General features: G+C 39.7%; 3 protein-coding genes across 4 annotated transcripts; 1 reads left to right on the top strand and 2 right to left on the bottom strand.

Annotated features, from left to right (window-relative positions):
- Positions 1-9,025: 9,025 nt before the first annotated feature.
- LOC124266052 (AH receptor-interacting protein-like) lies at positions 9,026-16,618 on the bottom strand. Its single transcript, XM_046700866.1, has 6 exons — positions 16,512-16,618; positions 15,090-15,269; positions 13,654-13,831; positions 12,792-12,978; positions 10,695-10,837; positions 9,026-10,268 (listed from the first exon to the last, which is right to left on the bottom strand). Exons 1-6 carry the CDS (start codon positions 16,608-16,610, stop codon positions 10,057-10,059), a joined length of 999 nt encoding a protein of 332 aa, XP_046556822.1. The 5' UTR covers positions 16,611-16,618; the 3' UTR covers positions 9,026-10,056.
- A 1,802-nt stretch (positions 16,619-18,420) lies between these two features.
- LOC124266056 (EKC/KEOPS complex subunit TPRKB-like) lies at positions 18,421-20,578 on the bottom strand. The gene is made up of 4 exons (XM_046700870.1): positions 20,407-20,578; positions 19,950-20,072; positions 19,134-19,307; positions 18,421-18,584 (listed from the first exon to the last, which is right to left on the bottom strand). The coding sequence occupies exons 1-4, from the start codon at positions 20,548-20,550 to the stop codon at positions 18,492-18,494; spliced, it is 534 nt and encodes a 177-aa protein (XP_046556826.1). The 5' UTR covers positions 20,551-20,578; the 3' UTR covers positions 18,421-18,491.
- Positions 20,579-20,773: 195 nt separating this feature from the next.
- LOC124266053 (serine/threonine-protein phosphatase PGAM5, mitochondrial-like) lies at positions 20,774-26,993 on the top strand. 2 transcript variants are annotated; one of them, XM_046700868.1, is made up of 5 exons: positions 20,774-21,009; positions 22,201-22,379; positions 23,065-23,279; positions 24,925-25,055; positions 26,084-26,993. In XM_046700868.1, the coding sequence occupies exons 1-5, from the start codon at positions 20,825-20,827 to the stop codon at positions 26,232-26,234; spliced, it is 861 nt and encodes a 286-aa protein (XP_046556824.1). In that variant the 5' UTR covers positions 20,774-20,824; the 3' UTR covers positions 26,235-26,993. The 2 variants fall into 2 exon arrangements, with proteins under 2 accessions (XP_046556824.1, XP_046556823.1); XM_046700867.1 differs by having other exon boundaries at positions 24,922-25,055.
- Positions 26,994-27,622: the final 629 nt, after the last annotated feature.

Here is a 27,622-nt window from a genome sequence, read left to right as displayed (position 1 = left end):
TCTCATGTATGGAGTATTGTTATGGTCAGCGTACATGTATCCATTACTGCATTGTCATTAATTTCCTTGTGCCATGTATTTCCCTGAATATCTCTCTGTATAATCCCCAGCTTATCAGTTGAAGGGACAGCCAAAAACATACCTCCACAGTGAGTGGGGAATGGGATGTGTACATCAGACTTGCCAATTGTCTAGGTGCCTCAATTCTCTGTGCAGAGTTGCTTCCCTTAGGCATACCAGAAACTTGAGATGTGGGTTCAGATCCCATGAGCTTGTGTTTCGAGGTTTCTCAGCACTATACCAATGCTGCAAGGTTTCACCAGAGTGTTAATTTTCACCTGCATCCGTTCAGATTTTTCTCTCTTGCCTAGCTGACATGGCTTCATATAACAGATAGACTGTCCAAGGATAGATTGTCCAAAACAGTGTTTGACCGAACTCACACACTTTCTGTCATCCAAGAGTGTACAAAAATCATACCCAAAAGTTTATGATCCCCTGATTGTTGCCATTGTCAAAACCTTGTAAGATTTAGAACTGCAAAACTGAGACTATGATTTCACCCCCCTGTCACACATCCTGCTGTTTCATGCCTGATTTCACAGTTCTCCCTTTAAATGTTGGACATGTTTTAGAGACATGATGACCTATGTTTGCTATCAGTTCAGTGTGGTTTCAGTAATGCTTACTCATCTTTTGACTGTTTACTTTGTTTTCGAAGCAATCAATCATTTAGTCGATTTAAGATTTTTAAAATCAGACCTTTTACTCCGATTTGATATTGTCCCCATGATGACCTGATAACTCACAAGAAGACTGTTGACCCGGAGCATTCTGCCAATTCTAAATATAGGATGACTGGATTGTTGAGCAATACAGATGTCAGTTTTCTAAGATGATTTGTCTTATATCTTTACAATCTGGAAATCGGAACTTTCAGTATCAAAGTTAAACACACCGAAACTCAGATATTCCTTTGATAGTATTTCCTTGGTGTAGATGTCATACTTCTCAGAAATGACAAGATGCCTAAAATGTTTAGTACAATATGATGGTGAAGCCATTATTATTTACTTTGAGAACTGGCTGATTCAGTTCAATTTCAAGAAACAGAAATCAGATTTACTTGACTGAATGCTCTGCTCACATTTACCCAGGTACCAGATACAGTTTGGCTGATTAGAAAGTTCACCTCACCTACTTCCTTTGAAAGATTGTCAGACTTTCTCATAGCAGGATATCCTTTCTGAGTACAAGATCTGGTTTTGATTAGATTGTCAATCACTCGTCATTGCATTTTGTTGTAGTTAACACAGTGTAGATAATCATGTTCTTGCCAAAGTGTTTTCTTCCAATTTGTCTGATTTATATATATTCACTTAAGGTCAAGTAATTCTAAAAAAAGTAACAACAGTCATTCAAATGAAACTGCTGATAATAATGAAAATATTTGTGTTTTATTCATGTGAAAAATATAAAATGATTAAGTGCTGTCTCGAAAAGAGTATGTTACTAATATTTGATATGATTTCTTAATGATATTTTCATGTGTGTAATTGTTTGACATTGACTCATCCTCTTTAGTCTAGGGAATTGTGTTTCTGTTGTATTGTGATGCTTACCCAGGACTATTAGCTTCCATGGCTGTGTTCCAGAAGTAGCTTCTTCGTCACTCTTATCAGTAACTTCGCAAAGATTTCCTCGCCCTTGTGGTATGTTACTGATGGCAGTGTTTAGTGTAAGAGGGGACTAACAGCATCAGGTGGTGAGGCTCACTGCCTTGGTTGACAAATGTCATCCTATCCAAGTTGCGTAAATCAATGCTCATGATGTTGATCACTTGATTGTCTGGTCCAGATAAAAAAAATTACAGCCTGCCGCCATATAGCTGGAATATTGATGAATCAGCATATTTTGTGCAAGACTCAAATCACAATAATGGTGAAGAATATGTTCAGGGTATTTGTTATACTTACTAGAGATAAATATCCCTGGATTAACGAGGATGATATTAACTGTGTGTTGATTATTTCTGTCCAGCTCTCATAATGTACATAGATACAAACAAGGGTGACCTAATGGCTGGCCTGACAAAGGAATGTGAGTGTTGCAGCAACTAAAATATATATGGTTGGCAGTACAACTGTACATATATGACAGTCATTTAAACGTGTAAGTCTTGTTAAGCAAATATATGTACAACTGGCTTAATTTAAAGTTCACCTGTTTGAATCCTGAAATAATACTGAAATATTTGAGAGAAAAAAATAAATAATTTTATGAATATTTTTTAATTATATTCATTTCTTTATACGCTTCCTTCATAGTGAGTCCAGCTAACACCCATACATCTGGTTTACACTGGTTGCATCCAGTATTTCACCCAGTTTCAACTGGTTATTGCCTGTTAGTAATGCAAGCTTTGTTTCTATGCAATATAGACTTCATTCTTTTGTTCTGCAGACATGGTGGTGTGTTGACACTTTAGGAATGATTGCATCCAGTGTATTATTTTATTGTGTTGCGTGAGTGGCGGAGTCAGGAAGTGATGCTTCCCCGTCAACTTGTTATTAATATCAATTCCAATTCCTGTCTCTCCTTGATCAGGCAATCAGTGTTAGACTGAGTCTTACTCTACATCGTTATTCAGCTAACAAGGGTAATGTTTGAATTAATCATCAGTGAGGTTAGTTTCATCATATTGTTGCTACAGTCATGTAGCCGTGATATTGACAGTGGTGTGTAACAGTATTCTCTCATTGCATGTTTCCCCATACACTGGTCTATAGGGTTTATGTTCCATAAAAGTCTCAACATTTTTTACAGACTTCATGATTAGAAAATATTCTTCATGATTTGGTCCTTTCTGGAGATTTGTAGATTTGGAGTGGAATAATGTATACTGTTCAAAATAAGTTCAACAACATCCAAACTTTTCATATGACCTAAAGTAATCCCATGATTATTTCATCTCACTATAGTTAATCTGTTGTGGCCATTAGGTATATGAACAATTTGGGTGTTCTTTAACTCATACTGAGTAGTATATATTGTACAAAAGAAATTAGGGATCATGAATATTTTTGGGTATTTTTGGTCGTGAAGACTGATCACACAAAAAAAAATCATAGAAAAATAATCATAAAATATTCATGACCCCTGACTTATTGTGTTAGTGAGTAATAAAGTTGTGCTGATATCATGCATGACAGAGTGAAAATACGAATGCTTCATGTTGCAATATTGTTGTTCTTCAACAGCAGTTTCAGTCTACAGATGTTTGCAGAGAATGTGCCATTGCCAAGTTTCAGCAAGCTTGTATCATGTTATTGACATTTTGTGACAAGCTGAGCAATTTTCAATGTGATGGATTTATGTTACATCTCGAGTGTGATATGTTTATTTCGTTACAAGTGGTTACAGTCACGTTCTGTGTAACAGGAAGCAGCAACAGCGTGGTGTTTAATATGTCATCATATCTATATTTGTAGGCCAGGGCCTGGATTTTCGAAGCTCTCTTAGCGCTAAGATAGTCGTAAGTTAATGTTAATGTATGGCACTTTACGACCATCTTAGCGCAAAGAGAGCTTCGAAAATCTAGGTCCTGGTTCTCACAGTGCTTCTGTGGTCTTTGTGATAATCATAACTTGTAAAAAATGGTGTAAATATTTTATCAGATATTTTGTTGGCACCATGTGTGTATTGTCTGTCTGCTGTAGATGGATTTGTAACATGACGTTGAAGACTTCGCCTTGAGTCTTGTTTACCAATGGAAAAAATACATTCTTTCAACCACGAAAACAATTTCCTGTTTCTTGGGCTGCCAATTATGAAGGCATCAATGTATTTTTCACGTATTTCCTGGTAAATAGATCTTTGATCTATGGGTAGAACTTGTATGAGTGAACTTGTAAATCATCCAATCTCGGCTGATAATGCTTCATGGGTGCTAATCCCAATCCCGAAGAATCACATCAGAGGTTCGTGTGGACCAGGCACAATTTAATCTGATCTAATCAATGGTTTGTTTGTACCAAGCTCAATCCCACCTGTTCAGGTCCATGCTTTGTGCGGAGTAGACCCAATCCCCGCTGATCCCATCAGTGGTTTGTGCGGAGTAGACCCAATCCCAGCTGTTCCCATCAGTGGTGTGTGCGCGGAGTAAACCCAATCCCCGCTGATCCCATCAGTGGTTTGTGCGGAGTAGACCCAATCCCAGCTGTTCCCATCAGTGGTGTGTGCGCGGAGTAAACCCAATCCCAGCTGATCCCATCAGTGGTGTGTGCGCGGAGTCCCAATCCCAGCTGTTCCCATCAGTGGTGTGTGCGCTGAGTAGACCCAATCCCAGCCCCAAGTGGTGTAAAAGGCGAGTAAACCCTCATCAGTGGTTCCCCAATCCCAGCTGTTCCCATCAGTGGTGTGTGCGGAGTAGACCCAATCCCAGCTGATCCCATCAGTGGTGTGTGCGCGGAGTAGACCCAATCCCAGCTGATCCCATCAGTGGTGTGTGCGGAGTAGACCCAATCCCAGCTGATCCCATCAGTGGTGTGTGCGGAGTAGACCCAATCCCAGCTGATCCCATCAGTGGTGTGTGCGGAGTAGACCCAATCCTGATGTGCGGAGTAGACCCAATCCCAGCTGATCCCATCAGTGGTGTGTGCGGAGTAGACCCAATCCCTAGATTATGCTGAGCTAGTCCAGCCATGTCTAGCAGTATTAGTGAAGCACATCTAGTGTATCAAGTATGGTCAACTATATCTGTATGTTGTACTTGTGTCAGAATCATGTAGAGTAGCTGGCACAGATGTGTTCACAGGCGCCGATGGAGGAAACAGCTGCACCTCATAAAGTGGAACCTGTGTAATCCAAACAGTGGTCTGGTTAATCTCACTAATCATGCTTTTAAGTACATATTATCGAACTGTTCTATTTCCATGTGGCATACCACATTGTCTCAAAGAAAATGAGAGCAGCAAATACTGAATTAAATTTGAAACCAGGTCAACGCTTGAGGCAGACACTTTGAGCTATCAATCCGTGCCCCGAGTTAATAGTCAAAGATTGTTTTTGTGGTGATTTTTCTTGACAGATTGTCACTTTATGGGATGTTGGTTGTCCATCCTGGCATCTGTGGACACTTCATCAGGGATATTTAACGTACATCCTCGTGAAGTATCATCCTCTTGAGTCAGGGCCTTTTTTCTGCATTGATATCCATGATTCATGTGTCAGTGTATTTGGCTTCTCTCATTGTAAGTGACTAGGGAGTCAAAGTATTGATACATTTGTCAATATTTGTACTGGTATTTGTCTCTGGTATTGACAGTAATCAGGGTTAACAATGACAAGACCAAGAGGTTGTTTCAACGCAAGCCTTTTTTCCATGATACAGGCTTGGAGGGGGAGATATGATTCCATTGTCAGGAACATTGAATTCCTTAAATGTGTTGTACTTTCACTACGTGTAACAACATAACCATGTTAAACGCCTTATGTCTGTGACGACTGCCAATTGTCTAGATATATCGTGTCAGCAGTGTTGTGTGGAGCTCCCAGTGCTAGGATGTCAAAGTGTACTATTTTCCTACAGAGTAGTTTTCTTCCATGGCACGTTGTTGATAGGCACCTGTATTGTTTGTATAGACTATATCATAGAATTTAATGATTGTGCTTAAACTATACAAGCTTGTTATGTACAGGGCTTAGATTTTGTAACTGTGAACTACTGTAACGTCATGTACTACTGCAGTGACATCAGTTTCTGGAACATCATCGTACTGATTATGAACCTGGAGGTGGCCGAACCAATTTGTTTAGTCTCTGTAGGACTTCAGACTCTCCTTCAATGTTAAACTAATTTGAAAAGATAATTACTGTTCTCTCGCAGGCCGGTATCTATGTTGTGCATTGTTGCCCACAATATCAATCACTGGTTTGTCTGGTCCAGACTCAATAGTTTATAGACTGCTGTCACTTAGGTACAATGTTGCTGTGTTCGGTGTGAAACTTCTAAGATAGACATACATTGACGGAGAGCAACAAAGACGGATTTGTTATGCAGTTGAATCAATGAAACTATTTTGTTTAGACAGTAACTGTGCTGTTTGTGGACCAGTATCTTTGCATCGTGCAAGATAATAAATCAGTTGTGTTGTTCCAGATCAAGTAGAACTTGCCTAAAAATTGTTGGAATGTGTGAAAGTCGGCTGTGACATAACAGCTTGCTGGTAACAATGAGTAGTTGTTGTCCAATCAGGATTCTAAAGTGTGATGAACATAATCTTTGATTAGTGTACTGACCTGTACCGAAGCTGTGGTTTATTGTGAAAGCAGATGCCATGACATTTTGGTCAACATTTTCATGACTACTATGACATGAAAATAGACTTCGGTCAAGTAGATCTTCTTGGTAAGGTGCAGCAAAGATCATTTGTAATTTTATCCAAAAAAGGTGTTTGATGTCCAATCTACTGGTGGTACTGGGACAAAACAGCTGCATGGTTGGCAAGGTGTGTTTGGAAACGAGGGCAGAAGAATTCAGACATCGGAAACTGCGCTGACTTAGTAGTAGCAGGTGTTGTCAGGTTGATGCAGCACAACTGGTTCTAGATCTGTGTACACACGGCCCTCCAGGCAGACCAGGTGTCTGATGCTGCTAGTAACATACTGTAAATATCTTATAAGACATGGAACAATAAAAATGCCAGAAAACAAGCACCTGTTGTCTTTGTTTGTTGTGAAGTGACTTGATATATTAATACGTAGACGACCAGTTTCACATGAAAGTAATTTTCGTGACAGCCTGTATGTTATTGTACCTCTTTTAATGACCTTACAGGTGGAATGGGGTAATGTCAAAATATCTTGCAGGGACAAGCACACCCATACTTGACTTCCTAGTAGCACTAGCTGCATACCAAATGTTTTATGATCTCAATCTCCACACTGTCATCTTTCTGCTAAGAATGACAACAAACCTGCATAAGCTTTAATTGTTTTAAATTTTTAATTTTGAGTTTCGAAAATAACACAACACATGAGAATTAACTATTTATACATTTTTTAACATTAATACAATACAAATGTCATGCTGAAGAACAACAACAATGCTGTACAATAGTTAAATAACAAAACAGATGAAAATATGTTTTGTAAGTCCGATAGCCTGAAAAAGGTGGCTTGTACATGTTTACATTGATACTCTCACCTTGTACAGGCATTAGCTTGATCTGAGAGGTGTCTTGCAGTTTTCACTTTGGTGAAACCTACAGGCCAGGTGGGAAACCTAGAAACATTTACGATTCGAACCAACAAGTGCAGGTTTCTGGAAGACCTAAGGGAGACAACTCTGCAGAGCGAACTGAGGAGCCTTCAAATACTCTGGACACTATGCCCCACACAGGATGAAGGATTAAAACCCTGTTGTCACAAGCACCTTGATAAAGCAGGACACTGTTCAACTCCTATAAGATTCCATTCCTGCTAAAGTTTATTACAAATAACACCAATACTGTTTGTAGAGCAGTATCAGTCATCTAACACACTGCTTTCTATTCCTGGCTTATGTCGGGCAGACATTTTGTTTTCACAGTTGAAAACACACCTGAACAAAACTTTCCCAAATACAGTAGTATTGCTAATACAACATAAAATTGCTATACATTCATACAACATTGAAAATACTTGATTGATGCGTTCCTAACAAAGTTTTGTTTAGATAATGTGTTTCAGTAAGATGCAATTGTGCTTGCATTTAAGTGTAATGCTTCAATACAAAGCAATGGACTCAAAGCTTTTCTCCATGACTGTTGTCGCACACGAAAATTATTGATTGATATTCAAAGGGACATAACTCTTGTAGACTCAAAAGCTGTATTTTAAGGGACTTATTTCAAATAATACATCTTCAGGTCTGCCTACTGCCACTTCATAGAATTTTGATTGAAAATCTTAGTGAAAAGAAATGTTCATGATGATAATTGTTGAATTCTCCAAGTGAAGTGGATTTCAATGTTAAAGGTCACAAACTGTCATGGTTGTCCATGCTCCCATTGGAACAGTTTAAGATGGAGTCATACTACCCATAATGCATTGGCTATTAACCAATCAAAAGTATTCTAATTTATCTAAAGAGTCATACTGACAGTTATAATATATATGATCTAGATTTTCACAGCTTTACACTAATGTAACAACCAGATTCCCCATAGTAGGTATCTAACACAGAACACACTCGGTGTCTAACAGTCTGGACCAGACAAATCAGTGATTGATGATCCACACTGACTGGGTATGTTGACTAGCACAGGCTGCTGGAGACAGTTGTAACCCTGATTCCCCACAGTAAGTGAGTGAGTGAGTATGGTTTTACGCCGCTTTTAACAATATTCCAGCAATATCACGGCGGGGGACACCAGAAATGGGCTTCACACAATGTGCCCATGTGGGGATTCGAACCCGGGTCTTCGGCATGACGAGCCAACGCTTTAACCACTAGGCTAAACACCCCCACCCCAGTAAGTATCTAACAGAGAACAAAGTATGTGTCCAACACAGAACACAGAGTATGTGTCATTTAGCTAGATGACACAAGACACTGAAACCATCCACACAATATATGGAAGCATGTAATTTCAACAATACATAAATTGCAGTGCTAAAGTCCAGCTAACCAATCAATGTTTTTTGCTGTTTATAAATAATAACCAATTAGACCATTAACCATAAATGGAGTTAAAACTAGGGGTGTCGCGATACGTGAATGTATCGATGCATCGATACATTTTTACTGACGATACGATACGCGATACATGCTTGCGCGTATCGATTCCTATTTTAAAACTTTATCGATTCAATTTTTTATGCTATATCCATCTCCTTCAAAGTCTTGATAGTAAAATTATACGAGATCGCTCCGATAAATAGATGTAGCTAGCTTTACTTAAAAAATAGGTTGGAAACTAACAGCTTTTGTGATTGGCTAGACTATTTTGATGGACCAATCAGCAAGCGCGTACGTTGCCGGTAAGGTAATGCTATGAAAAGGCGCGAAAATTATGTATCGCGATACGCATCGTATCGTGACCTTAAAATCGTGATACGTATCGTATCGTGAAATTGGTGTATCGTGACACCCCTAGTTAAAACCATTAAAAACAATGTTCACACTGTAACTCTGCTAGGCTATACCTCCATAAATGCAGAAAATATTCAAGTCAGTACCTAACTGAATGCATGCTGGCATAATTGCAGTTTACAGTTCAACTCTTCCAAAATCCGTGAAAACTTTGGCATTGGGATACATTTTATAACTATTTAATTTTAAAATTTCATTTCTGACTGAAAATGTAGATTGTGCTTTTGAAAGCATCATGTCCCAAAACATCAGATAATCTGACTGTGACCCAAATCAAGCTGACGCCAAACCATATCACAAAGCATTTCAACAAACAGACACATGTACCACTGAGCATTTTAACCAACAAAACATCATGGATCATTTCAACCAACAGACAATCCTGATCAGTCATCAACTTGTTAAACAAGTCCAGGTATTCATAACACAAAAAATATATTTAGCTTTTCATACTGAGCAATCGTGCAGCAAGTCAATAAAATAGACATTTCAGATGTTTTGGTTGGGTTACCTGCCCTTGCCATGCATTGATCGCCCACCATGTTCATAATGATAGGGAACCCAAGAGATTTGAAGACATAAATGTATTTCCTTGACTTCCACATATCATCAATATGTTTGTTTACACTATATTCCCCAATCACAGGTAAAATGAAATGTTTAGTCAAGTGAAGATAGACAATAAACTAAAAATACCGACTATAGCACAAACGGGTCATATATAATTACAGGTGATGGAGGAACGTAGTGTATACAAACTGAAATACTGATATGACTTCAACACAAGAACTGTCAAAGAACTTAAACATTAGTGAACAGATCCACAACAAATCATCCTCTCTATCAATGTCTCTGAGCTTTGCTAGCCATGTTGATCAACCATTTGGGCTGGGATATGTTGATCAAATTTCTGAGTCATGTTACCCGTGTTGATCAAACATTCCCTTGAGGGACTGCTTGTCTTGCTCAGCCTTCTTTTTGATCATATCGTCTAACATTATCAGCTCCTTCTTCACTGCGTTAGACAGAGATGGATCTAATTGTAGGACACGGTTAAAGTCATTACGAGCATCATCAGGATTCCACGCACCAACATGGGCCTTAGCTCTCCGAAACAAAGCCTTCACATTGTCTGTAACAAAACAATAAAAACATATAAAAATAATAATCTATGTACATGGCGATTCTTACCAAACAAGTCCAACAAGAAGTGATATATCTGTAGTCAGTAGAAAACAGGCAAGATTTCATTCATTATCTAAAACAGATTTTGAATCTTCCTCTCAGCATGATGAGTTTGTTGTTTAATGCAAAGCAATATCACAGCTAAATGGTGGTAGTCTGTAATTAACCGAGTCCGGACCAGACAATCCAGTGATCAACATCATGAGCATAGATCTACACAACTCAGATATGATGACATGTCAACCAAGTCAATGAGCCTGACCCCCTGAACCCATTGGTCGCCGCTTACAACAAGCATACTAAAGACCAATTCTAACCTGGATCTTCATGGGTTGAGAGCATGTGGAGTGTGGTTGTGGTGTGACATACTCACCTGGCTCCCTCTTAAGTACAGTGGTGGTGTGTTCTATGACGGGGTAGTAGTCCTGCTCCAGCAGTTTACACTGGGAGAAGTTCAGTAGGAACGGCAGCTTCATCTTCTCCAGCTCCTCCCACTCCTCCTCACCTGGCTTCTCCCTGGCAACACAGTGGCACATACAGCTGGTTGAACACTCTCTCCATAGCAACACAGGGGCACATACAGCTGGTGGAACACTCTCTCCATAGCAACACAGGGGCACATACAGCTGGTTGAACACTCACCCAGAGAGTTACCCATACATCCAGAGACAGTTGCACATACAGCTGGCTGAACACTCCACAGAGTTACCCATACATCCAGAGACAGTTGCACATACAGCTGGTTGAACACTCACCCACAGAGTTACCCATACATACACCAGGGCAACACTCACCCACAGAGTTACCCATACATCATACAGCTGGTTGAACACTCACCCACAGAGTTAACCCATACATCATCAGCAGACAGTTTCACATACAGCTGGCTGAACACACTCTCCCAGCAACACAGGGGCACATACATCTGGAGACAGTTTCTCATACAGCTGGTTGAACACTCACCCACAGAGTTACCCATACATCCAGCTGGTTGAGACAGTTTTTCACATACAGCTGGTTGAACACTCTCCCAGAGAGTTACCCATACATCCAGAGACAGTTGCACATACAGCTGGCTGAACACTCACCCACAGAGAGTTACCCATACATCCAGAGATACATCCAGAGACAGTACAGCTGGTTGAACACTACAGCTGGTTGAACCATCCATCCAGAGACAGTTGCACATACAGCTGGTTGAACACTCACCCAGAGAGTTACCCATACATCCAGAGACAGTTCCACATACAGCTGGTTGAACACTCACATACAGCTGGCTGACCCATCCATCCAGAGACAGGGGCACATACAGCTGGTTGAACACTCACCATAGCAACAGAGTTACACATACATCTGGCTGAACACTCTCTTCACATACAGCTGGTTGAACACTCACCCAGAGAGTTACATACCAGAGACAGTTTCACATACAGCTGGTTGAACACTGAACACTCACCCACAGAGTTACCCATACATCCAGAGACAGTTGCACATACAGCTGGTTGAACACTCACACAGAGAGTTACCCATACATCCAGAGACAGTTTCACATACAGCTGGTTGAACACTCACCCACAGAGTTACCCATACATCCAGAGACAGTTTCACATACAGCTGGTTGAACACTCACCCACAGAGTTACCCATACATCCAGAGACAGTTTCACATACAGCTGGTTGAACACTCACCCAGAGAGTTACCCATACATCCAGAGACAGTTGCACATACAGCTGGTTGAACACTCACCCACAGAGTTACCCATACATCCAGAGACAGTTTCACATACAGCTGGTTGAACACTCACCCACAGAGTTACCCATACATCCAGAGACAGTTTCACATACAGCTGGCTGAACACTCACCCAGAGAGTTACCCATACATCCAGAGACAGTTGCACATACAGCTGGTTGAACACTCACCCACAGAGTTACCCATACATCCAGAGACAGTTGCACATACAGCTGGTTGAACACTCACCCACAGAGAGTTACCCAACACTACATTACCCATACATCCAGAGACAGTTGCACATACAGCTGGTTGAACACTCACCCAGAGAGTTACCCATACATCCAGAGACAGTTGCACATACAGCTGGTTGAACACTCACCCACAGAGTTACCCATACATCCAGAGACAGTTGCACATACAGCTGGTTGAACACTCACCCAGAGAGTTACCCATACATCCAGAGACAGTTGCACATACAGCTGGTTGAACACTCACACAGAGAGTTACCCATACATCCAGAAACAGTTTCACATATATCACACACCCAGATAGTTGTGCAAATATATAATAAGTGGAAAATTTCAAGAATCAATAGAATAGTTGACTAGACGACAATGCTAGGTTCTACACTTACTTCAGAATTAGCTGTCCTATACTGCTATTACCGTAGGCAAACCTACACTTACTTCAGAATTAGCTGTCCTATACTGCTATTACCGTAGGCAAACCTACACTTACTTCAGAATGAGCTGTTCCAGTATTCCAATTGCCTTAGCATACACATCCGCAGCCTCCTTGTAGAGCTTCTTGCCATACAGCTCATTGCCTTCCTCTTTCAACTTGGGGACAGTGGCCAGTTTCTCATCCTCACTCATCGTCCACACTTCCTTATCAAACGATTCTGGCTCTTCAAACTTTACCAACTCTACAAAGACCAACAATAAAGTTGCCAGATTAACACAGGTGTTCATGACAAGTAGGATTGAAGACTTGACATCATTTGTTTTCTCTTCTGTCAAAGATGTTTCAAAAGTACTGACAGTACTGTGATTAGAATAATAATATACAGAATTTATATAGTGCCCAATATGATTTAGGAACTAAAACACTCTACGTGCTGACACTGTGAACTATCTGTGTCAATAAAGCGGTGTACAGTTCATTGTACCATGCGTTATCTGTATCATTTGAGTGCTGTACAAACGTTTACCCGATGAATGGCCAGTACATCGCAGGAATTCTTGCTTCAGATTATTTCACAAGATTATTTCTCCTTCTGGAGATTTTGGATTTAAATCGGTGCAAAACAGTCTATCCTGGTCTTGAGAGGTGACTTAAAGGATCTGGGGGTCATGCAAGCTGACTAACTTGACTGTGTTATTGTAATCTATTTATGGGAATAATATCAATTACAGGATTATTTGGTCCAGAAATATATAATTACAGGTTGTTGTCATGTTGCTGGTAGCAAACAAACGTAGATCCATCATATTCAGAACAAAGAAACAAACACGATCATCTTGCAGCCATTCTAACAATGCTGTGGGTATAAATCCCAATGTTGCTGTAATGGACAGCACTACGTACTCTGTGGCCTTACCAAGTGTGAAGGAGAGGGGTTGTGGAGTCTTCATCAGTTCATCTAGGTCGGCATGACCTAGACCATGTTCTGCCATGTTCATCATGCCACAACAGTGGCTGGCATGCTGGTGGTTGTCTGATTTCCCTGCATGGATCTGGCGTAGACTCTTGGCCACCAGTGGGTAGGTGGCCACATGCTACAGAGTGAATGATCAAATTGGAAAGATACTGATAAACAGACAAATCCTCTTTTCAACAGGGTTTAAAACTCCTTTATTTATGATAAAAATTCTCATTCACATTTTTAACTCTCTCATTCAACATGTTTAATGCTCTCAATCAATGTGCACAACTCTCTCATTCAGCATGCACAACTCTCTCAATCTACATGCACAACTCTCTCATTCAACATGCACAACTCTCTCAATCTACATGCACAACTCTCTCATTCAACATGCACAACTCTCTCATTCAACATGCACAACTCTCTCATTCAACATGCACAACTCTCTCATATCAACATGCACAACCCTCTCATTCAACATGCACAACTCTCTCATTCAACATGCACAACCCTCTCTCATTCAACATGCACAACCCTCTCATTCAACATGCACAACCCTCTCATTCAACATGCACAACTCTCTCATTCAACATGCACAGCCCTCTCATTCAACATGCACAACCCTCTCATTCAACATGCACAACCCTCTCATTCAACATGCACAACCCTCTCATTCAACATGCACAACTCTCTCAATCAGCATGTACAACCCTCTCATTCAACATGCACAACCCTCTCATTCAACATGCACAACTCTCTCAATCAGCATGTACAACCCTCTCATTCACCATGCACAACCCTCTCATTCAACATGCACAACTCTCTCAATCAGCATGCACAACTCTCTCATTCAACATGCACAACTCTCTCATTCAACATGCACAACCCTCTCATTCAACATGCACAACTCTCTCATTCAGCATGCACAACTCTCTCATTCAACATGCACAACTCTCTCATTCAACATGCACAACCCTCTCATTCAACATGCACAACTCTCTCATTCAACATGCACAACTCTCTCATTCAGCATGCACAACTCTCTCATTCAACATGCACAACCCTCTCATTCAACATGCACAACCCTCTCATTCAACATGCACAACTCTCTCATTCAATATGCACAACTCTCTCGAATTCGGAGGTATTTTAACTGAGCATTAGGTATTTTAACTGAGCATCCTATTTATTGGTTCTGCTGATGTAGAAGTACCCCTACAAAAGCATTATCATAAGTCACAATAATATTAACATGAATTGGTAAATTGCTATTTTTCCAACCAGGGAATTCTTTACTGACAATTTCCAGAGACTTGATGCTGCATATGATATCAGCCCCAGTGTGTACAGACAACTCCTGGATAGGTCTGGTACAAACCATGGCAGGTTACCTTCATATCACAGATGAACTCAGCAACCTCTCCCTCCTTCATAGTCTGAAGACACATCTCCCACACCTCCAACTTAAACTTCTTGCCAAGGATAATCTCGAGGGGCTTGGCATGTTTCCGACTGTCATCTAGAACTGTCTTGTTCTCGTCACATTTACTTGTCTTGTAATGGAAGGTGAGCTGAAACCCCGATTCAGTCTACAGCTTACCCAGGCTTCAATCAAGCAAATCTTAAGTGAGGTGACCTTTCATTTTCAACAGATTCATCAAGTCAAGCATGTGAGACCCAAATCATGCAAATTCAGCATGTGCAGAGTCTTTGAGAAATGTTTTGAAATAACATGTGCAGAGAAATACATATTGGTACCCTTCAGCATATTCATGTTTAAATGAATAGTTATTAACAAATTTGTGGTCAATAAAAGTTTGCAAATTGGGATAAAACATCAGTTGACATAATAATTTTCCACATATAATCATTCTCCTGTTATATGCATATGCAGAGATTAATATAACTTTGCGTATTGTCTCAGGAACTAAGCCAGAAATAGCTATCATCAGACATCTGTGCACAAGTTTTCTCCCAGTCTATTGTTGATTCGCTCAAAACATATCCAATAAAACCACAATCAAATACTCATAAGGAGAAACACTTCAACCAGTTTCAAACCAAGGGTGCATGCATGAATTATTTGCTTCTTTTAAAAAAAATAACAAGTGAGTGAATGTTATATGCCATATTTATAGAAGATTTTATAGATCAGTAGACATTTACTTTCAGTAGTTTGCTACGCTTATATTGACAAGATCCAGACAGATGCTGAAGTGAATGACATGATGTCAGATTTTGCAAAGATCCATCCAAAACTTCATGAAAATTATTTATGCTTCACTGAAATAACATGCAAGTATATATGGAAATTACGCCAAGTGGCCCAATATAACTGACATGAGCTTGTAGGTCTGCATGGTAACTATTCATTAAAATGATTATTTGATCCAATACTCTTACTATAGCATTACTACTTTTCATTGACCTGAATTCAAACAGCCTGGACTGTATTATTTCCACATTTAGTCACAATTTAATGGGGTTCCCAAGCCACACCCGATCGCTGGCATTAGTGCCTGTTGCATATTTGTTGGTGAAATTATTACGGATGATACTGACGTCCGTTGGATGTTTCAGTAGATCTTAGTACAATCAACAAAATGCATTGTAAACGACACAACAACACATTCATCAACATGTATTGATTTTGTGGTTCTCGAAAGATTCTAGGCTGACTGTAACCAAATTGAGAAACATAATTTCATAAAAATAATCGACAATACTCGTCAACATCATCAAACTAAATACTGTAATGCCTATTGAACATATCTATCCATCAACAGGTCAGTTACAATAATGGAAATGTCTACCCTTGATCCATCCTTAAAGGGAGGAAAATCGCCCTTCCCAGCATACAAGATCTTCTTATTTATACCGTCCTTCTGCAATTTGAACAGAATGTCAGCCATGTTGTTTACAAAATTCACGTTCTAATTAGAGTTATCTACTCTTACATTTATGGCGAAAAACGCTCTGAGGGATTTTACTGTTACTTCCTACAATGTGAATATGTGGCGTGGTGGTGACAGGGTGGGGTCGTCGTTTTTCCTGACACTTGTATAAGGGAGACTGAGTTCGTTTTTTTATTTCTGCGTGAAATTATATAACAAAATGACAATACATGTGTCCTAAAACATTCTTTGGGATTTGAAAGATAACACTATTTTTATACTTGTGTTACGATATTTCAATGATGGTATAATTGGTTGATAATCTTGTGTTGTATTGTCATAATTTGTGATGTCAAGAACTGTATTTAGTAATTGCAATAAATAAAAATGGAATTTGTGATATACATAAATATATTGTTGAAGTATATTGTTGAAAATAGCACCTGATAGATGTGGATGAAGAAAAGAGGTGTGTCCCAGCTGGAATACATAGCAGAATCTTGAACACATATTTAAACATGTTGAAAATAACTATGAGCCTTCTTTGAAATGACTGAACCATCTAATAGGACTCTTCCTTGGAAGGGTCTTCAGGTGTGGTGTCCCCTGAGTTCAGGAACATCTTAAAGCCATTCATCTCTTATTTCTAATATAACATTGTCAAATTCAACCTTGCACCGCTCTCTCTCTCACACACACACACACACACTATGGGCTCTCCTTATTCTCAGGTCCGTGAAGATCTGGGTTAGAACTGATCTTCAGTAACCCATGCTTGTCGTAAGAGGCAACAGGATTAGCTGGTCAGGCTCGCTGGCTTGGTTGACACATGTCATCGTATCAATGTTCATGCTGTACTCACTCCTAAATCTCTGTAAGTGAGTGTAAGTTATTTTTCACCACAGTGAGCAACATTCCCACTGTCACTGTAAAGAGTGAACAATCTAGAATGGACCAAACTGGTGGTTTACAGCATCAGCAAGTCTCTCGTTTGTTTCCTTGCATTTCTGTATGCAATGCAAAACACTATTTGCAACAAAAAAGGGACTCTATTGTTCTGGATATATGTACCGGTATTTATTATCAAACTGCACAGACTTGACACATGTACAGTAGGTGTTCATATTAGGGAATCTGTGGCAAATTGAAAGCTGACTTCAGCTGTTAACATTTTGATCATAACTCAGAATTAATCATTAACCAGGGAAGTTATAGAAATTATTAATCCTTGGTCGGGTGGGTGGGTAACTCTCAAATAGGTTTGTCAGCAGGCCCTCCCTGATGTTATCAACAACATGATTTACACTGATCCACAGGTTCAATTCCACCCATGAAGATCCGGGGTAGAATAGGTCTTCAGCAACCCATGCTTGCCACAAAAGGCGACTATGCTTGTCGTAAGAGGCAACTAACGGGATCGGGTGGTCAGGCTCGCCGACTTGGTTGACACGTCATCGGTTCCCAATTGTGCAGATCGATGCTCATGCTGTTGATCACTGGATTGTCTGGTCCAGACTCGATTATTTACAGACTGCCACCATATACCTGGAATATTGCTGAGTGTGGTGTAAAACCAAACTCAATCTCACTCACAGGTTCGATTCAGCTTGTGATTTGTTACAAAAGGTAACTAGGGACAAGAGGTGACTGCAGACAAGAGGACCCACATTGGACACGAGTTGTAACATCCCCAAACTTTCATAATGTTTTCTGAATATGAGTTGAATGTAAATATGATTCTTAAGGCAATCCTAACCGTAATTGCAGTGTAGAGGAATATGTGTCTTCTTGACGGTTAATGTGTTAGACCAAATACCGAAGAAAGTAGTGACAGATATTGTTTATTTTCAATTTACATGTTCATTCAAATCTATAGAGCAGAACAGTAGCTGGTGTGTGTCAAACAACGGCCATTTCCTTCGCTGCAATCCTTGTCGTGATGGAGTCCAGTGGAGATGATATAGTCAGCTCTTCCTCAGTGAGCTTGTACACCTGGGACAAACAAACAAACAATGGCGTGGCAAAAGTTAAAGACTTATTTTCAGAAGAAACTGATATATCGCTCTATGTTTGTTTTTGACATTACAAAGTCAGATGGATGAGGCAGAGGTTGTCCAACTTGAACAGCCCATTCAAGAAGCAATAGTAAGATTTATGGCAAATCTCCTTAAAATAGTGCAATTCAAATTTTCAAAATCAGGCAAAGGTGAACTCTCATATATGTGTCATATCTTTACAAAAGTTAGTTTCACAATAGAACACAATGATCGATTAGGAAGAAAGAGACTTTCAAAGCTTGACCAATAGTTCAATGCTAAAAAATACGATCAACAGGACTCAAAAGATTCAAAATGTTGATGATTTGGTACCCAAATCCCAGAGACATCCAAAGGGGACACTAGAACATAAGCAAATACCATATTCTGAAACTTAACATAGGGTGGGTCTTACATTTCAGAAAATGACAACCGGGTGCACTTTATTACTTTTACCTGTGTTGTGAAATATTACAATTAAATGTTTCCTTGATATTGTACAAACCTTATTCACTATGTTTGAGTCTGTGAGCTCTTTAACTTCTGTGACATCAACCAGTCTTCCTTGCACCTTGTCTGTCACAGCTGTCAGTGTGCTGCCATTGTTGTCATTGATGATCACAACTAAAGCTGATGTATCAGAGTCACCCAAACCGAATTTCTTGAATGAATCTGAAATCTTCAAAACAATGGATATCAAATGACAACAAACACATCAAGTACAACCACTATAGATAACTTGGCCCTGATCCACAAAGCATTCATAACATTGCGACATGTCGTTACGCTATAGTTTATCATAAGCTTACGAAGGTATTGGCACTACGAACACTTTGTTGATCGGGACCCAGATACTTTACCTATATTTTCTGCATCTTTTGACTGATACGGGTAACATTTTAGCTCATGTTCGAATTTGTATGATATTTGATTACCAAAACTATCCAGGTATAGGTATATAGGTCTGAGAGTGTTAAGCCAGTGAAAGTCAAATTGTTAATACATACCGTGAACATCATGAAAGTATTGTTCACTTGGTTTAAAGTCGACACTTCACAATATTTCAGAAGCTAAGTTATAGGACAGCAGCCTGTACTGAATGACTGAGTTTAGTTTTATGCCGCGTTTAGCAACATTCCAGTAACATCACAGCAGGGGACACCTGAAATGGGCTTCACACATGGTACCTATGTGGGGAATCGAACCCGGGTCTTCAGTGTGACAAGCGAACGCTTTAACCACTGGGCTAACTCACCACCCTTACAGTAACCTGTCAATAATTGAGTTTGAGACAGTTTGTTTGACAATTTAGTGATCTTACATTTTTTGAGGGTGAAAGACTGAAGAGTATCTCTGTGTGAACATTTCTTGTCATCATTTTCCCACTGCGTTGTAAATGTACAGCTTTATTGGCAGCTACAAGGACTTGGAATGGATCCACAATCTGAAACATACAATAAACAACTACAGTGACGTGTGTTTAATACTGTTTAGAACAACTTTTCAGTTATCAATATCAAAGTGTTGTATCAGCATTGGGCACTTACTAATGAATTTCTACTTACCTAATTTATTCTCCTTTTCATTCGACATTTAGATTTTCGCCAAAGAAGGACGGTGACGTTTTACAGAGTAACCGTGAAAGCACTGCATTCAAGCAGAGACCATACAATATATATGGTCTCTGATTCAAGTGATAGGTGAGGGACCCCTAAAGTCGCTACCATAGATTTGTTCAGGTGAAACCTGGAGGGTATCCCTGGAATGGATTTACGTACCATTGCTGGTTTCAAGAGGGAAGCCTCGAATTCTCCCTTCATGACATGTTGTCGAAGCTCTGCTGCATTCGTAACGTCTCTAAACAACGCCATGGTGATTGTTGCATCAGGATACAAAGCATGTTTGACTACAGTCGCAGCCATATTGCGACAACCAACCGGGGGACCGTTTCTTGGCGCATAAGCCGAACAAACAATGCACATTTAATCATTCTTTTCGTGCATAAGATAATTCTACCTTCTATGTAACTTTTGTTGAAATATTACTTTACACAGAATATATTATGAGTTTATTCGTTGATTCATTACTCATATTTGTGTTTAGAAAACATGCACACAAGAAACATCTAACGACTGGTCCCAAAGACCAGGAAGCACACGTGATTCCCTTGCCGCAAAATTGCAAAAAACATTCAAAATGGTTTGGAGAGCAAGAATCGGATATTTCATCCGGAAATACGGATTGGGAACAGCCGGTGCTATAGCTGCAATTGGTGTTCTTTTTCACGAGAAATCTAAAGATACAAACGTTGCTTATTCAGCAAAACGTGAATGGGGATACTCGCATCAACCAAGCGTGAAATGGGACTATAACTGGGACAGGTGCAGAGATTCTCAAATACTTAAACTAGATGTATTGATGTAATGTCCTTCATTGCTTCCTGCATCATCTCTTTCCCTGATGAAATCATGACTGTGAAGACTGTTGTGATCATAAAAGCGATATCTGTGCCATGATGATATGTTATGCAACCACATCTGGGTCGTGTACACACATGTATCCAACTGTAAAACAATTGTGTTATAGCCTTACCAAAACCACAATACCGACATATGAGACCTCCGATCATTCAAACCACTTTGACTAAAATACTATGTGTTATTATTTATTAATTATAAAGACCTACATTACATCTAAAAGTAATATGAAAGTGAATTAGCTGTGAATTAAATCATGGTTAGAGTTAAACCCAACCTAGCTAACATGTCTACAAAAAGAACAGTGTTGGAATTCTTTCCACAGTATGTGTAGTTAAGGCCTTAGAGAGATTTATGTGATTACTGAACTTTTGCATGTATTTTTGTGCATACAGCTGTGAAACATGAGTGTCATTAGAACAGGGAGTATCATTTGACTGTTTTTATTTTAAGGGGTGTATTTGTTGACCACTTATCCAGGAGCTACAGGGTGTTGAGTCCAGGGTATTTTTCATAAAAGAATGGAGATTCATTATAATGGATAATTAAGGGTTCTTATTGTTACTTAATTGTTTCTGTGTGATTGAAGCAATTGTTAATTCTGTTATGGATTTCTTCATTAAATTTAAGTAAACAGACTTTTAAATAAATTGCTGTTTGAATGTCCTGAATTGCTGGACCAGTTCCCTCCTCCTTCCCACTGCCCATATTAAGGCTGTAAGCACAGAGAACTGATGCATTAACAGTACAAAGAATACCTTGTTTGAGTGGCATTTTAGAAGTTGAGACGTGGAACAAGTTTTTATGGATAACAACTTCTTTATTTGGTGAGTGCGACGTTTCAATACAGATTTTTGTACCGTTGTCAAGCCACTTTATGTATCACTCTTGCTTGACAACGGTACAAAAATCTGTATCGAAACGTCGCACTCACCAAATAAAGAAGTTGTTATCCATAAAAACTTGTTCCATATAGTACAAAGAATAAGCTGTCATTTTAAGTGAAATCAGTATGAAAACAAAGAAAAAAACTTTGCCAAATGAATTTGTGGACAATATCCAAAGATTATTGGAAGTATCTTTCTTGTGTTTCAGACGTGAGCCAGAAAACCTAGTTAAACCCTCCAAACATGACAAAGACAAGGATTCCGACACAACAACAAATGAACTGAAAACAAAGACTTCTAAGGCTACCCGTCATCTGTTGCTGATTCGTCATGGACAGTACAACATGGAGTCCTCAGATGACCTGGGCAGATTCCTCACTAAACTGGGTTTGTGTTATTTCTAGAAGCAGTATACCTTGGGAGTTTTGTGTGTGAAGTCCTGGTGAGACGTAGGTCACCCAGTTGCAGACATTTGCTGTACAGAGTTGTTTCCCTTGTATTGGGCATGCACAAACAAAAGAGCATTGGTTCATTTTCTGGTTGGTGCTGAAAATGTATTGACTGTTGGCACCCCACTCTTGTTCATGGGTTAAACCAAACTCACTCATTCATTATCTTCTGCTGCCTGCAGCCTGTCCCTTCATCTCCCTGCCATCCTCTGGATCTCAGTCCTAGTCCTTGTCTCTAAACACCAACAATTCACAAGTGTTTCATGAGAATTCTCTTACATTTGATAATTTCATCCGTACCACCTAAGCTGAACCAAATTTCCTCTTACAGGGAAGATAAATTCCTATTTTACAACGGACCACAATTGTGTGTGCCTGCCTGTCACATTCTAAGCACCAGGCAGGGTAATAACAAATACAATTTTCAAGTTTTTATTGTGAAATATGGCCAGGAATCAACCAACCAGCCTGCTCTCCAGGCAGATGCTCAATCAATCAGACTATGGGGAGGCCTTTTCTTTAATGTGTAAGTTGTTGGTGAAACTATGGTCAGATTGAGTAATTCTCCATTTGCTTTTATTGTCAGATCTATTGATATCAAATCCATCCTTTAAACACCACAGGCCAAGAACAAGCAGACATTACCGGGAGGAGACTTAAGGATCTCAACCTACCCTACACCATCCTGATATCATCTACGATGACTCGAGCGAAGGAGACAGCTGACATCATTCACAAGCATGTGCCTCACTTGTCAATAGTACGGAACGACTTGTTGCGAGAGGGTGCACCAATACCCCCAGAGCCCCCGTCCGCTCACTGGAGGCCTGAAGAAGCGGTAGGTTCAAACTGATATGCAAGATAGTCTGTAGCTACAGGTAAGCAGGTAGACAGGTGTGACATGTGTGATACAGATGTGTGATCTGTCTGATTGAGAAGATTATACAGGTAAGCAGGTGTGATGTTTCTGATTGATTATACAGTTAAGCAGGTGTGATGTGTCTGATTGAAAAGATAATACAGGTAAGTTGGTGTGGTGTCTGATTGAGAAGATTATGCAGGTAAACAGGTGTGATGTGTCTGATTGAGAAGATTATACAGGTAAGCAGGTGTGATCTGTCTGATAGAGAAGATAATGCAGGTATGCAAGTGTGATGTGTCTGATTGTGAAAATTATACAGGTAAGCAGGTGTGATGTGTCTGATTGATTATACAGGTAAGCAGGTGTGATGTATCTGATTGAAATGATTATACAGGTAAGTTGGTGTGGTGTCTGATTGAGAAGATTATACAGGTAAGCAGGTGTGATGTGTCTGATTGAGAAGATTATACAGGTAAGTTGGTGTGATGTGCCTGAGAAGAATATACAGGTAAGCAGCTATGGTGTGTCTGATTGAGAAGATTACACAGGTAAACAGGTGTGATGTGTCTGAGAAGAATATACAGGTAAGCAGGTGTGATGTGTGAGAAGAATATACAGGTAAGCAGGTGTGATGTGTCTGATTGAGAAGATTATACAGGTAAACAGGTGTGATGTGTCTGATTGAGAAGATTATGCAGGTATGCAAGTGTGATGTGTCTGATTGAGAAGATTATACAGGTAAGGAGGTGTGATGTGTCTGAGAAGAATATACAGGTAAGCAGGTGTGATGTGTGAGAAGAATATACAGGTAAGCAGGTATGGTGGGTCTGATTGAGAAGATTATACAGGTAAGTTGGTGTGATGTGCCTGAGAAGAATATACAGGTAAGCAGGTATGATGTGTGAGAAGAATATACAGGTAAGCAGGTATGGTGTGTCTGATTGAGAAGATCATGCAGGTAAGCAGGTTTGATGTGTCTGATTGAGAAGATTATGCAGGTAAGCAGGTGTGATGTGTCTGATTGAGAAGATTATGCAGGTGTGATGTGTCTGATTGAGAAGATTATACAGGTAAGTTGGTGTGATGTGTCTGAGAAGAATATACAGGTAAGCAGGTATGGTGTGTCTGATTGAGAAGGTTATGGAGGTAAGCAGTTGTGATGTGTCTGATTGAGAAAAAAGGTTGTGGAGGTAAGCAGGTGTGATGTGTCTGATTGAGAAGTTTATGCAGGTAAGCAGGTGTGATGTGTCTGATTGAGAAGTTTATGCAGGTAAGCAGGTGTGATGTGTCTGATTGAGAAGATTATACAGGAAAGTTGGTGTGGTGTCTGATTGAGAAGATTATACAGGTAAGCAGGAGGATGTGGCAACTAAAGTAGCAACGGTGTTTGAATTAATGAATCTTCGGTTTGAAGTGGTTCTTTTTATATATCTACATGTATTGGTATTTTGAAAGATTAGAAAAATCTTTGACAGTCAATGTGGAATGACAGTGACACATCATCAGAATATATTGTTGTATCCAGTAGTCTGTTTGGATTTTGGACACTATTCCTTTTTTGTTGTTTTTGTTTATTTTATCATTATTTGCACATTTCTTTATAATGTCTTACTTCTAGCAGTTTTACAAAGAAGGGGCGAGGGTGGAAGCAGCCTTTCGGAAATATTTCCACCGAGCTGACCCCGACCAGACAGAGGACAGCTACGAGATCATCGTCTGTCACGCTAATGTCATCCGCTACTTTGTCTGCAGGTAATGTCAGTGTTTCGCTGTGATCTGTTCTTTCCCTGCGCACTGAGTGGTTCTGTAGGTCTTTGAGGCTGCTGCTGTACTAGGTATGTTGTGGCAAATGTGTGACAGGCAGTCCAGTTCGGTAAGGCGCCGCAGTGTACAGAGTTATGGCCCTTGGGGATACGAGGTACTTGTGATCATGGTTTCTGAAATTGCCAGTTTCAGCATTTGGTTGACAGCAGTAAGTTATATTTAGAACAAAAGTATGAGTCATGTGACAGCCAGGCAAGGTGATGCGAGCCACGTGCAGTTGTGAGAGGTTGGCCAACAGAAAAACATGCTAGCATTGGAGCATAGGGCCACACGGTTTTCAGCCGTATTACAGAGTAATTTAAATTGTTATGCATTGTAAATATGAGTTGTAACTGTAATAAGCCTGAATAAAGAATTGGAACAATGTCCTGAGTTTGTGGAACCTACAGGTTCAGATCGCCATTATGTTTCTCGGTTTCTTGGGCGGTGGGGTAGCCTAGTGGTTAAAGTGTTCGCTCATCACGCTGAAGTCACAGGTTCGATTCCCCACATTGGTACAATGTGTGAAGTTTATTTCTGGTGTCCCCTGCCGTGATATTGCTGGAATAGTGCTAAAAGAGGCGTAAAACCTTATTCACTCACTCTTTCATCAATGTATATATTTCCATTGGACCAACGGAAACTGAATATATTATGATCATTATGATTAACCTCTTTGAATATATTACACTAACTAAGTTATAGAACATTGCAACTGGATGGCAGTGTTTTGCAATACCCAACAGGCGTGACATATTACCAACAGTTCTATGAAAAACATTGGGTGATACTATATCATCTCATATAGTCATATATAAGGGAAGTAGGTGAAAGAGGACAATGTGTATGCCCTCTTAAAATCTCTTTATGAATAGCGGCCTTTATTTTCCTGAAAGGCATTTAATTAAGTACATTTTGTACCACATATTTTGATTTTCAAAGTATGTCCATGTTGACATTGTCCTTTATGTTTCCAGAGCCCTGCAGTTCCCTCCTGAGGGTTGGCTACGAATGTCTCTCGCTAATGGCAGCATCACATACCTCGTCATCCGTCCCAGTGGCCGAGTTCACATTAAGAATCTCGGGGAGAGTGGGCACATGCCTGTAGATAAAGTAACCTTCACATAGACACGTCCAGCAGGGGTCATCTGGTCATCATTAATACACAGCCTTGTACATACTACATTCCTCCATCACGCATCCTTGCATCGGACTGAAATGACGTTTTTTTTGTCAGATGTCAGTCATGAGCTCTATCTTGTGTATGATCTTCGTGGGAACACTCCAGCTCAGGATGAGGCTACAAGAAGAGAAAATACCAGCAGGTGTCAGAAGTTGGTATTTGTGTGGTATTAACTGAGCATGTATGAGCACTATTATTGTGTCATCTTGATGGATGTCTGTCATTTGTTAACAAACAACAATTACTCTGCAGATGGACAAAATGTATTTACAGATGTTGGAGGAACGAAGTGTGTACAATCCAGTGGAGCAATGATGTATTTTTAAGATACATATTTAACTGATTCAGGTTTTCGTTCCAATCTTGGTGCTTTGGAACTACCGAAACACAACTATTACCTCGGTCTCTGTAAGCTTACGTTATCAATATTTGTCCAAAATTGCCTCTCTTCACCCAGCAGAAAATGGGTACCCGGTGGGATAGTAATGTGACTATAACCTGGTGCCTCTCAGGCATCTTGGGTTATCCGGGGTAATAATAATCAGATTGTTTGGGTGCTTCGTAAATGCATTGTGCATAGAGCAATGCACATGATAAATGGATATTTTTCCTTATCCTGACTCATGTATTATTGCTTGTCTCCTTCCTTTCCCGAATGTTAGTGGAACACCTGTATCTCCTTTTTGAAGCTCCCTTCAAAAAAGCAGACGTAAAATCACTACTCACCACGAGTTGTCTCCCTCTCCGTTTTGGCGGGAAAACGGCGCCACCCGTCTTCCCACTCTCCTTCTTCGCCCTAGTGGACGGTTGGGAGAGCACCTGTGTCTCCAACACGGCACTATATCCTTTGCTAACTTAGTTATTACCCTTTAAGTTATCTTTATAAGGTTTCAGGGAGTATCCTTCTACAATATGGTTTGAAATTTATTAGCAAATTTGACTGTTTATTCGCGGTTTCATGTGATTGTTCAGTTTGTTTACATTTCATGAAAGGAAGGAGACAAGCAATAATACATGAGTCAGGATAAGTATAAAATATCAAGTTTACTCAGAAAATTACATTATAATTATATTTATGTGTGTTTGAGAAAGAATGAATTAAAACCATTTATTATTCTGTTGCAAGAGATATGTGTACAATATTGTCATCAATGTTTTTGTATGAAATGGATGTTAGTAAATTACATTTACACATATATTTTTAGGAATGTGACAAATCAGAATCTAGTTGTTAGTAAGTCTTTATTTGTAATTGAAGTCAGATATATTTTAGACGTGTTTCATGAAATTAAAGTGACTGTTAAAACAGGACTATATATTAACTCTAGAATTG

This window comes from Haliotis rubra, unplaced genomic scaffold, assembly GCF_003918875.1.
Source record: "Haliotis rubra isolate DU_JTF1 unplaced genomic scaffold, ASM391887v1 Scf123, whole genome shotgun sequence".
NCBI lineage: Eukaryota > Metazoa > Mollusca > Gastropoda > Lepetellida > Haliotidae > Haliotis > Haliotis rubra.
Note: the sequence above shows the minus strand (reverse complement) of the source record. Positions and strands in the feature narration are given on the sequence as shown.